The following is a 13,229-nucleotide window of genomic DNA, read 5'->3' on the forward strand; positions in this document are numbered from 1 at the left end:
CAACAGGGAAGAAAGAAATACCTTAAAGGAAAACATTACTGTAAAACCACAAAAATTGGCAGGATGTCAGAAGCAGGTTTATTATCAAACTCCTATTAACTTGGGTTTTTTAACTGAGTTCATTTCAAACTTAGAAAAAAGGTTTAAAATTACTGAGAGTAATCTGACGACACCGTTTGGCACTAATGTGAGGCAAGGGCCGGTCATTTTGAACACCACATTTCAAAAACTATCAGTTTGTCTTAAAATGAGGTGGGGGAAAGGAAATGCAAAGTTAAGGCAGAAACTCTAGTCTACAGTGTTGTGCTTAAAGATTGTAGTGCCCATGGTAATTTTGTTTAAATTTGGACAATATTTAAAAGAAAGCGGAGATGGGATACAAGACTAACTTAGAATCTAAGGTCCAAGAGATAAATATATTTTACTGCTCTGAATATACATTCACAGTAGTAAATATTTTATATTAAGGATAAATAGTACTGTGGAAATATAAGGGGAAGATAGCAGAAAAAAATCTGTATTGAGCACTATATTAGTTAAGTTTAATGGAATGGTAACTTTTTAAAATACAACAGGTGCTCTGTGCTTTACTTCTGTGTTAGAGACTTTACACTGGGAGTTCCAGTTTGGGAAGGATCTCCCAGCACACAAACTGAAGAAGACAGTCATAAGGCTGCATTCCAAGGACCATTTCACAAGCCCTGGTGAAGGGAGCATCCTGGTTGTGGGGCTCGGAACAGGAAAGGCAGTCAGGGACTAAGCCTCACCATATGCAGCACTGCTGCAATTTAGGCCACCTAAGGGCTGATTAAAGTACTCTGGGGACCACAAAGTGTTATACCAATAAAATAAAAGCCAGCAGGATCTTATTAAAGGGAATAAGGCAAAATGCCACATTTATTGTGTATACAGAAAGAATCATAGTAAGCAGTTAGTTATAGCTATAACATTCCATTCAGTTTCATATTCACACATTCATTCATACCCACACACACACAGGTTCTGAAAGGTTGTTATCATAGTTACCAGCCTTAGAGTTGCTCATGCCAAGCCACTGGCCAGGTGGTCTGGACATGAGGAGGGAGCAGGACTTTGTCAGATGCTCATCTGATGCTCCTGGAAGTTGGTTTGCAGAATCAGACCCCAAAGTTCTCAGTTTCTAGAGTCCATTTTTATAGGAATTTCTTCCTATGCCAGTCTATGGGAATTGCTTCATCATGCTGAATCAATCAGCAGATGGCACATTCCTTACAGCTCCGTGCTGCCAGATGTTATCTTGTTCTTCGGTTCTCCCATCCTTGAGGCTGTTGGGTGGATTTCAGTCTGCCCTCTGGGGGTCCTCTGGTTATTTCCACTTGACGCCTTCTTTGGCCGATGGACACTGGATTCTTAGGCTGGCACCTCCCTGATCATTGTTATTATCCACACCAAGCATCCATCCATGTACATCCTCTATCTCTATTTTAATCGCAATTGTTAACAAAGCGAGATGAATACAACAAAAGGGCGGGGAGTCTCTGGGTGCTGTTTCTGTTGTTACAGAGTATTGCTTTGAGTCTCTCTCTGTGTAAGTAGTTGTTACAAAGAATTGCTTTGAGAACAGACTCTGTCTTAGAATGTACTAACACAATTAGCAGCTTGCAAGTTTCACACACAGAGGGAGAGAAACAGTACCAAAAACCAAGAGACCTCTTAATTAGTAATATCCTGGAATTTAAACTATGGGGACTCAAACTCATTTGTGATTTTAATACAGAACTTCTTTAATATGATCCAACATAATCCCCCTGCAAAGTACTCCAGGATTGGGAGAGTAAAAAGATGTTTAGGCCTGGTCTGCATTGGAATGCATTTCTGATATAACCTATGTTGTGAATTTGAACCAATATTTATATGCCTATAAACCTCCATATGGACACTTTTATTCTAGTATCATAATGCCTTTTTTCAGTTTACTGCATGTTGGTTGGGAAGCTTAACCAAATAACTCCACTCTTTTACTAGAAAAAAGTACCCATGTGGACCTTACATCTGTATAACTATATTAGTTTAAGTGGTAAAGCTTTACAATGTAGACAAGCTTTCAAAGCTACCTAGCTCGTTCTCATCCTGGGTTGTAAGGTCTGTGCTACGCCTCTCAGAGGTGCAGCACAGAATTTAACCGTACAAGTGATTAATTCACATGATGAGCCAATTATCTGCAAAATAGTATTTCAGAAGGTTCTGGTTAAATTGAAAAGAAAAACTGGCTTTTTAAAAGATAAATAACATACACAGTAGACACTTAAGTGTGTTTACATTACAATATTATCTTAAGTAACAAGTTTGATCATATATTTCATATTTTTGATTCATTAAGTTCATGTGTGGTAGGGGAGCAACTTTCTGCTAATAGAAATAGAGCTATGTTCAAGAAAATCTGTTTAAAAATATACCCTTCAATTGTTTGCTTTTTTTCATGTAATCAGAATGTGGGGCAACCATTACTTCTACAAAAATCCCATGTTTGCATATAACAATGCATGAGTCAGTTTTATACATGTATGTAGGTAACAGGGTCTCACATACTTCTGTGTACACATGCTTTGTTTTGTGGGTGAAGGAGTTGTATGTGTTTAAAACCACATAGAAATTTTTTTAAAAAATGCAAACAGGCCTCAGCATTACTAATGAGTAACTATTTAAGAAGAAGCTCAAGGTAAATTAAATGTTGTTAGCGTGTTAACCCTATATAATAAAAATATGTTCATTATACACTCCGATAATCCCATACTACTTTTTTAAGGTAGATTACAGTTGTATGTCCTATACAAAATACTAGCTGTAAATTTGATATATTCTTGCATTATTCAGACACTGCTTTTATATCCCAGTATATTTAGAGCACTAGGCTATGATATATTACGTTGTTCAATCACAGGAACACAGCTAATTTACCCAAACCATTCTTTCAGTGAGCTAGCCATTTTGTACTTGAGCACAGATTAACCTCCATAACAATAATGAATGTAGAAATCATAAATTGATTACCAGTTAAACAAGAGCTTGTCATCGTATTAGACTGAATGAAAGTTCAGAAAACAATATTCTGCTGTTTCTGGTCTACAGTTGGACTAACTGATAGTTTGACTCAGGAAAAACTTAGATTTCTATGTTGCATGCTTTTTGTAATGGTTTACAACGCACCATAAAACAATCATTGAGTTGAGTTTTTATAGATGGGACCAAGTATTGTGTAAGTAAACTTCTCTTAGTAAAGTAAATTAAGAGTAGTGACTAAACACATAAGCATCTTAACAGTATGATCCTGTTACATATTTGAACGAAGTTCAAATCTTTTGACATCGTGAATCAGGTCAGTGCTCAAAATCAAGTATAAGTAAATTTGGGGGTGGTTGTTGTTGGGTTTTTTCCAGATCTTTGTGCTGCTAAATGAAATGACCAGTAATACTTCCTGCCATTCATTTTAAATTCTAGTGTTCTGTGATGCCAAAGATTCAACTGTGAATTTTTTTTAGTTATTTCTGAAGTCAGTACTTGCTGTTCCAAATCTCAGCAAGACACTAGGGGAGACTTTCAACAGCATCACCCAAGTTCAATGGCATAGATGCACAGATCTGTCAATTATCTGTACATTGTAGGTTTGGTGTTTTCACTGGAGTGTCCTCAAGTCTGGAGCTCGCACTTCTCCTCCCCTCTCTCCCCCTCCTCCCTACCCCCCCCCCCCCCACACACACACACACAGCAGAGACCTAGCTTGGAATGGCAGAGCCCAAATCTGCAGCCATTTGAAATCTGAGAGGCAGACTTTCACTTGTGTTACAGGAAGCCACGAGGAAGTTACATTTTAATGCATTAGCAGGCACTTGAGTAAAAGCTGGATGTACTTTGTGCAAACTCTCAATATTAAAGGAACCATTATATGAATAGATAACTTGGACAGATAACATCCCTTATTCAAAGGGATAACCAGAAATGACAGGACAAAGGAGGAGGAGATATCTTGGTCTTCTCGAGTCAGAATGATCCATTGTGTGCTTTTTTCGTTTGCATTAGGTGATGTGACAGAACACATTTGATTATGCATCAGACAGCTTTCGTGTCCTCCTTTAGTTAATTATAACTAAGCATTTAAGTGACAACACTTATTTAATCTAGTAAGATTTAAATATAGTCAGAACTGTCACATACATTATGCATTACGTGCAACTACATACATTTGTCAATAAGACTAATTTCTAACTGATGGGATAAATGATTGTTAGGAATTTGTTTGATAGATATATTATAATTTTTCACAAATATAAACAGTTTTATTACTACCTTGAAGTTTACTGATTCTTTTTTTTAATCTGATAAAAAAAGTAAGTAAACTGTAGGAGTAGTCATATACTTGAAATGAAGGATAATGAGCACAGTATACAATGCAACTATTTTTAGCATACATTTTAATTTGTTTGCATTTTTCTTAAGTGGCAAATCTATCTTTGCAACTACCTGATTGGTTAGTGTAATAAGTGTGATAGAGCAGTGATTAGCTTATTAACTTCTGCAAAGTGACATAATTTAAATGGATCAATAGTCTTTTTAAATGTTTATTCTCTTCATTAACTATTTTACAAGAGAGGCAAGCTAAGTATACCTATGTAGAGGGGCTTGAATTGATGCTATACACTAATAGATTTCAGAGAGAGGTAATGCTTAATGTAAAATTGTTTGACAATATAATAACTATAAACCCCGTTTCTGTTTTTCCACAGTTCTTAGTGGCCTCTGTTCTAACGATTGTCCTAGTAAAATAACAGTAAGTATAATTATTTACATTGTTAATGAAATTAATTTCTAAAGGGCGCAGTCTGAATGGTGCCCCTTCGTCCTGACTGCAGTACAAACATACAAGAACAGTCACTGCTTGGAAGAATTTACAGTCTAACTTAAGACAAGGAGCAACAAGTGGGTGTAACTGACTAAGGGAATGGGAACGGAAGAGTAGGAGTAACACTAACAAGTACATGTGGTTCTCAAGACTGATTACATCCAAAATCTGCAGACTTTTTACAAAAGATAATGAACAATTTCTATCAGTAATCACTAATAGCCACCCAGCTAGCTATTATTAGTTGGCAGTTTTCCATATTCACAGTACAACTAGGTCTGGAAAAGGAGCTTGAAGAAAGTAAAATTAACAGATTTTTTTAAAAAATAATTCAGGTTTATATAATGTATAAGAATTTCATTTTAACAAGACATTGATTATACTGTATTTAGGAGTATTTAGTGTATTTAGGAGTTAAGAAATTGCTACATATGGAACCACCTTTCCAATCAAATCTATGTACTTATTTAGGAGACATTTTGTGATGTGAAATAGCAAACCATTCTCACAATATTAAAAAGTCAGCTGAGGGAATAAAAAAGAGGGAATCACATCAGAAATGAACATTAATAAACAGATGTTGGGGAAAGTTTATTACTCAGTGCCACTGTTACGGGGACTGCTCTACTCACAGCTCAGCAGTATCCTTCTTGTGGCTCAGCCAGGGAATTAGCTGTTCCACCTGGTCTGACACCCCATCCTATGGTTACGCAGTTTGTCATTCCCCTCAGCTACTCCGTGGCCTCTCATGCGCGAGGAGCAGCAGCACTGTCCTCTTCATAGCTTAGCCCTCTGGCTAAGTCACATTAAAGTTATTCTCCCTTCTGGGGGATCACAAGTCCTTTGAAGTAAACTGTCCCAGGCAGTCTGTTGCCCACTGGACGGTCTGTGCCACTTCCCCAGTGGCTGGTAGGGGAACCCAGGCCCATCCTCTACACCACGTTCTAGTTCAGGGACTTTCAGCCAAGCAGCTCTGGGCTTTTACTCTCCCAGCCCTTTCTGCTCCTTTCCTTGACTGCTTCCTACTCTGTCCTTGCAGCTTTGTGCTCTTCCCCTGTGTATCAGGGAGTGCCTCTGCAGGTTTCTTCCCCCGACCTGCCAATTTCCTCTCTTTTAGATACTGTCCAGCTCCTCCCCTCTAGCTGGACTTGATCTGTAGTTAGGCCCTAGCACTTCCTAGGTTTCCTCCAGGTGCAGCCTAAGGTTAATGGGCCTAATTTATCTCTGCAGAGCTTGTGTGGGGTAGACACCCCATCGCAGCCACTTAAATAACACTGAATGTAAATATAATTCCCCTACAAAAAAGTATTAGGAGCTGTTTGCTACAGTATAAGTAACTTTTTATGACAATATCAGCATGAAACTCACTTTGTACTTTCAGCTCTCCTCACACCCATACTGTTCATAAGTGTCCCTCCTATAAGTGTTTTTGGTCACTGCCTTCTTCTTCTTTGCCTTGTTCTCATGACTTCAGCTACTGTATCTGGGCTTGTCTACAGCACTGTTACGTCTATGCAACTTATGTCTAGGGCCCTACCAAATTCGCGGCCATGAAAAACGTGTCATGGACCGTGAAATCTGGTCTCCCGCCATGAAGTCTGGTCTTTTGTGTGCTTTTACCCTATACTATATGGATTTCAGAGGAGACCAATATTTCTCAAACTGGGGGTCCTGACCCAAAAAGGAGTTGCAGGGGGGTCACAAGGTTATTTTAGAGGCATTGAAGTATTACCACCCTTACTTCTGTGCTGCCTTCAGAGCTGGGCGGCCGGAGAGTGGCGGCTGTTGGCCAGGTGCCCGCCTCTGAAGGCAGCACAACCAGCAGCAGCAGTGCTGAAGTAAGGATGGCAATACCATAACATGCCACCCTTGTTCCTGTGCTGCTGCCTTCAGAGCTGGGCAGCCGGAGAGTGGCAGCTGCTGGCTGCAGAGCTGGGCCCTCAGGCAGCAGTGCAGAAATAAGGGTGGCAACACCATACCATGCCCAGCCTTACTTCTGTGCTACTGCTGGCGGTGGCTCTGCTTTCAGAGCTGGGCTCCCGGCCAGCAGCTGCCACTTTCCAGCTGCCCAGCTCTGAAGGCAGCAGCGCACCAGCAGCAGTGCTGAAGTAAGGGTAGCAGTACCGCAACACCCCCTACAATTACCTTGCGACCACACACACACACACACACACACGCACAACTCCTTTTTGGGTCAGGACCCCTACAATTGCAACACTGTGAAATTTCAGATTTAAATAGCTGAAATCATAAAATTCCTGTGGCCGTGAAATTCACCAAAATGGACCGTGAATTTGGTAGGGCCTTACTTATGTCGCTACTTATGTAGATCACTGCCAAATTTCCCTCTGTCTTCTCCCTTTCTGTTCAGTCTTACATCTGCAGCTGTCTTTCTGAGAGACCTGTTGCTGAATGTTAATGCATCAGCTTAAACTCAACATAGTAAAAACCAGACCTTCTCATCTGTCTCTCTTAAACACCATTTCTCCAATTCCTTTCCTGTGTACGCAAATACGATGGATAATTCAACAGTCTTTCCCATTCCTCCTCCAAACTCATTTGTTACCATTCATCGTACAATGATCCACAAATCCCTTTCAGTTTTCTATAATTACTTTATTATTTTAGCACCTTTTTTTCTCCCGCAGAAGAGAACATTAAACATCAAATTTTAAAATTTTACACATTGGCATTTGACAAACTTTTATCAAGTAGCATTTATTGAGTAAATAAAACAATAGTAATGAATAATGCTAATAATTTTTAAGCTACTGTTTGCACATACAGTTTCAGACAAAGCTTTGACATTAGAGAAATCTGAGAAAGCATTACACACTGGCTGTGAATTTTCAGAAGGAAGTAATTTTCAGTTCCTTTGAATTCCTAGTATGTTGCTTGATTGCACTTGTAACTTTTCAGGAAATTAATTATTCACCCTAAGAGAGTATAATATCTTTTTGGTTATTAACAACAATAATTTTCATGCCTGTCAAAAGGGATGTAAATCCCCCTTTGTCTGAAAAACTGAACAAAACCTTAACTGTGAGTCTGCTACCAATGCTATCGTATGAATGCATAAAATAGTTACATAAATGTGCCCACTGCAACCTTGATACGATTGGGTCTTTGTCCAGCTAGCTGGAAGAAAAGGGGCATTGCCCCTTTAAAGGCTCCCTTACAGCAGATGGGGAGAAGGGGGAAAGTTTACAGGGATGGACAGGAAGAAGTTGGGGTGACATTAAGACAAGATCTCTGCATTGCCTTTCCTGCTGACTAGAAGATGGGGGTGGTATTTATACCCTTTTGTTGTGGGAGGTCACCACTGTCAGTGCGCTGTACTTCCCTTTGGCCTGTCCTCAGCTTCTCACATTTTTACCAAATGCATGGTTGTAGTGACAGCTTACCTCAGAAAGGAATTAATATCTTCCCATAGTTGGACAATTGGTTAGTGAGAGGCTCGTCCTCGGAGCAAATCCTCTCATGTTCAGTTCACATTATGTCTCTTCGATCGTCTGGGTCTCATCTTGAACAAAGGGAAGTTGACATTAATACCAACTCAAAAAATTGAGTTCATTGGGGCCCTACTAGATTCTACAAGTTTGAGAGCGTTTCTGCTGAATGAACAGTTTCTAACAATTCCTCAATTGCAGTCTCAACTGTCAACTACAGTCTGTGTCTTCCTAAGTGTACTAGGCCATATGGCTGCATGCAAAGACTGTGCCCTCATCCTCTTTAACCATGGTTAAGGTTGTTCTGTCACCTGAGTTGTCAATAATTAGACAGGCACAACAGAGTGCCTCAGTCAATCCTGTATTCTCTGTAGTGGTGGACAGTTAAGGGCATTGTATGCCAAGGTGTTCCATTTATTTGTCTTCCTCCAACCAGGACGACAGTCATCAATGCCTCCTCAATAGGTTGGGGAGTGCATTTGGGGACATTGAAGGTGCAGGTTTTGTGGTCGGAACTAGACGTTTCCCTCAATATCAACATGGAGTGCTCTCCACCAGCTATGTCAAGAGGCAATGAAATTCTGGAAGCTCTGTATCAAGGAGATCATAATTCCCACAGCCACTCACTTACCAGGGATCCAGAAACAACTGGCAGATCATCTCAACAGGAATTTCTCCTTGGATTACTAGTGGTCTCGGAAGATCAGTGTGCTGAGATCAGTCTTTGCAGAGTGGGGCATTCTGATTATCAGCCTGTTTGCAATGAGAGACAAGAAGTGTTATCAGTTTTGCTCTCGAGCAAGTCTCAGCCCAGGGTCCCTAACCAATGCCTTCCAACTCAGTTGGGGATAGACTCTGAGGTATGCCTTCCTCCTGATTCCAGTCATCCCAGGTCATTCTTAAGCTGAAGTTGGATCAGGCCAAACTGATTCTAATTGCTCCAGCTTGGCCGAGGCAGTGTTGGTTCTCCGACCTTCTATCTGTTGATTCATCCTCTCATATTTCTTCCTCTTCATTTCGATCTACTGACTCAGCACCACTGTCGAGTTTTGCATCAAGCACTGAACACTGTACATCTCATGATGTGGATGCTGCATGGCTATTTGAGGAGAAGGAACAATGTTTGGAAGCTGTTCAACAGTTGTGGCTTAGCAGCAGGAAGCCATCTACTAGGATGACTTTTTTTTGCCAAGTGAAAGCAATTTTCAGTTTGGTCGTTTGCTCAGAAGATTCAGCTGATGCTGGCCTGCATTCAGAACATTTGTAGTACTTAGTACACCTTTAGTCTTCCAGTCTCTCAATCAGCTCATTGAGGGTTCACTTAGCAGTGATCTCAGCCTTTCATCTACCTATCCAAGGGAAGTCAAGTTTCTCAAACCCCGGGGTAGTAAGATTTCTCATGAGAGTCACTAGTCTCCATTTGCCTGAGAAAGAACTGGTTCCCTTGTGGGACATTAATACTGTCCTGGTTGCCCTTGTAAGACCTCAGTTCAAGCCCCTGGCAACCTGTTCTCTGTCACTTCTGTGCCAGAAGATTCCCTTCCTTGTGGCCATAATATATGCAAGGAGCACATGCAAGGTACAAGTCTTAATGCCAGAGTCCCTGTAGAACCAGTTTTTCAAGGACAAAGTGGCCCTACTGCTGTATGCAAAATTGTCAAAAAGTGGTTTCACAGCTTCATCTTAACCAATTGATTTATTTACTGGTGTTCTTTCCTAAACCACACTGCAGTGCAGATGAACAATGACTTCACATGTTCAATTCAAGATGATGTTTGGCATTTTACCTAGAGAGAATTAAGCCTTTTTGGGCATCACCTCTTCTGTTTGTCTCCTATGCAGATCAAATGAAGGGTCAGGCAGTCTCTGGGTAAACAGTCTCCAGGTGGATAACTTCCTACATATAATCAGCATATGAAATAGCTCAGACCACACCTCCGCATAGATTGCAGGGTCATTCAATGAGTGCCGAACCTACATATATAGCATTCCTCAGTGGACAATTTCAGGGCTGCTACCTGGTCTTCTACGCATACTTTTATCAGACACTGTGTGATTAAGATTGCATTTAGGTCAGATGTAAACTTCAGGAAGGCAGTCCTGCAATCATTCTTTAAGTAGACTCTGAACCACACTTCCTGTGAGTGCTTGCTTATGGATCACTAGGTGGAATACACGTCTACAACCACTTGAAGAAGAAAAGACTGTTACGTGCCTGTATTGTAAATTGTTCTTTGAGATGTGGGTGCAGACATGTATTCTGTGATCTTCCATCCTCTCCACATCAGTCTCTACTCTTGACATTCGGAGTGAAAGAACTCAGGGGGATCAGGGCAGTGCTGCCCTTAAATTGTGTGGGGAGAGACTAGAGTCAAATGGTGTGAGCACTACCTATATGACTACTGCTAGGCAAAATCTTCCGGTTTCAGTGCACTGTGTGCGCACACCTGAGTGGAATTACAGGTCTGCACCCACATCTTGAAGAGCAATAGTTACAGTATAAGTCTTTTTCCAGCAGTCATCAGACCTACTTTTAGCTTGTCGGAGCCAATGTGCCATTCTGATATTACCATTTAAAATATTTTAAAATTAGAGTTTAATCAAACTAATTGTGAGTCCTTTGCTCAGGAGTTCAACCAGAGATCTACAGTAAACTTAAGTTTTATTCCTTTTTTTTCCCTACAAAATGGCAGAAAAAAATGGAATTTTTGAACTCTGGTAAATACCTCGATTCCTGAGATGTCATCATTCAGTAATATCTTCTTGAATTTACTTCCAATTTGAAAAAAAAAAAATTAAACCTCAGCCCCAGATGTGACATATCAATTTTGAAGCCTGTATTCCTTTGTTTGTGGATTTTAGCGGGTCAGGACTACACAAAATCAGATTACAATAGAATTCAGTTGCAGCCTTACTTATGGATTGACACTCACCACTTCATAATATGTCTCACTGAGAAGGTATTCAAATTGTCAAATAATTTGAATAATTTATAAGGTTTTGTTATATAAAGTATATATGTATGATTTTAGTCCCGATAAGTTATGGCTGTCAGGGCAACCATACTTAACACTGAAACTGTGAAAAGACCTTATATAGTGATTGCTAGCATGTTACTTTGGCTAATGGCCAAGTAGCTCAAAATTATGTCCTTTACAAGAAAAAGGTCAAGTTGTTTGGTTTCATTTTGGGGAAAGAATTTAAGATAGATTCTAATAAGATTGTACAGTCTGTGACTTTAAACCCTAGATAATCAGCTCATTTAAGTTCTGACACTAGTTTCTACAGTTCCATCAAACTGTCAGGTTGCAGTCAGTCATTCCCTTTACACTTGCAGTAGTTGATGAAACAGCATCAGTACTGGAAATACTGTTTTCTGCATCGTTGACTAAAAGCATCTGAAAATGATGCAGAATGTTCCAGACTTGGCTTTTACATGAAACTGACTGGATTCATTGTTTCATTTGACTGCATTTAGTCAAATCAACCACAACTAAAGATACTATGATGGAATGAGCACTTGATAGAGTGAACACTTTTATATATTATCATTTTTGATCATGTATAATAAAAGTATTTTTACAATAAAGCTTTTAGAAAAGTGTGTTTAGGAATTAACTGAAAGGAGTATCATTACTTATATATAGCAAAATGATTATCATATTTTGAAAATGAATTCTACTCTGATATAGTAAAACATTTGAAGAGATATCCACATCTAAGGTGTGATCTTAACCATGAAGCCACAGAAATTCGCCTTTAGTTTTATTTTGTTATTTTAGCTGTGCTAATTCCTAAACTTGAAAAAAATTGAATCAAAGTTTGGATGCTTAATTTCATCTTTGTGTTGCAGCCCTTTGGTGTGAATCAGCCTGGACCTTATATCATGTACACAACTGTAGATGCAAATGGGTATCTGAAAAATGGTTCAGGTAGGACCAGTATTTATTTCTTAATACTGTATATGTAATTATGATCTTTCTGCACGTAATCATCAGCAACATACAGGAGGTTACAAAAAATCTACTAAAAGATTAAATGGGTCCGTTTGTTCCTGAACAGTTCTTCCAGTATACCAGGCACAAACACAGTACGTTTTCCATTCAGTTTTCATCTTACATATTTATTGTGACCACTGTAATTACTTCCTTTCATTTGTCCTTTGCAAACAGAGTTTGAATAGCTTCCACTTTCTGTCATAATCTGAGCACTGGGCAGCGTCATGAAAAGTTTGTTAGGTATAATTTCAGTCTTTCATGAACTGAAGCTGTAAAAGATCGGGGGTAGTGATGGGCTAGAAACTTTCAGTCAGAATCTTTATTTTTGTGGAATACAATGCACATGCTACTCACTAAATAAAATCATTTTGATTCCCTTTTACATGTATGATAATTCATTTAACAAACACAATGTAGATTTTTTTCTGGTATTGTTCAATGCATGTTGTAGGATTGTTGAGTTTTTTAGTACTGGTGATTCATGTACTGTCTGCTAAGATCAAATTTGCAAAATTGGATGCCTAAAGTTAACCATGTAAATCCATATCTAGCCACCTAAATAAGGGGCCTGATTTTTCTGAGGGGCCATGTACTTGTATCTCTCATTTAAGTCACATTACCAGGTTCCAAATAACTGTAACCAATCAGGAAAAAGACATAGGTGTCATTATGGACACATCATTGAAAAACTGTGTAGCAGTTGAAATTAAACAAAATATTAGGACATATAAGGAATGGGCCATTATTATGACAAGTATTATTATGCCATTATACAAATAAGTGGTATGCCCTCACCTGGAATACTGTGTTCAGTTTTGGTTACCCTAACTCAGAAAAGATATAAGAGAAATTGAAGGGGTCCAGAGATGAGTGTCAAAAACATCTGCATGAAAAAAATTGGTTAAA

The 13,229-nt window shown here is 39.2% G+C and overlaps 1 protein-coding gene across 9 annotated transcripts in view; it reads left to right on the forward strand.

The window, feature by feature from the left end:
- The window catches only part of ITFG1 (integrin alpha FG-GAP repeat containing 1), a 218,268-nt gene that overhangs the window by 151,966 nt on the left and 53,073 nt on the right, over positions 1 to 13,229 (forward strand). For all 9 annotated transcript variants that reach the window (XR_013347660.1, XR_013347662.1, XR_013347658.1 and 6 more), the window contains exons 13-14: positions 4,761 to 4,804; positions 12,179 to 12,257. Coding sequence is in view for 2 of the 9 variants with exons in the window: in XM_077831061.1 (XP_077687187.1) it covers positions 4,761 to 4,804; positions 12,179 to 12,257 (123 nt within the window). In the remaining 7 variants the exon portion in view is untranslated. The remainder of the gene's footprint in view (positions 1 to 4,760; positions 4,805 to 12,178; positions 12,258 to 13,229) is intronic.

Source organism: Eretmochelys imbricata, chromosome 12, assembly GCF_965152235.1.
Source record: "Eretmochelys imbricata isolate rEreImb1 chromosome 12, rEreImb1.hap1, whole genome shotgun sequence".
Taxonomy (NCBI): Eukaryota; Metazoa; Chordata; order Testudines; family Cheloniidae; genus Eretmochelys; species Eretmochelys imbricata.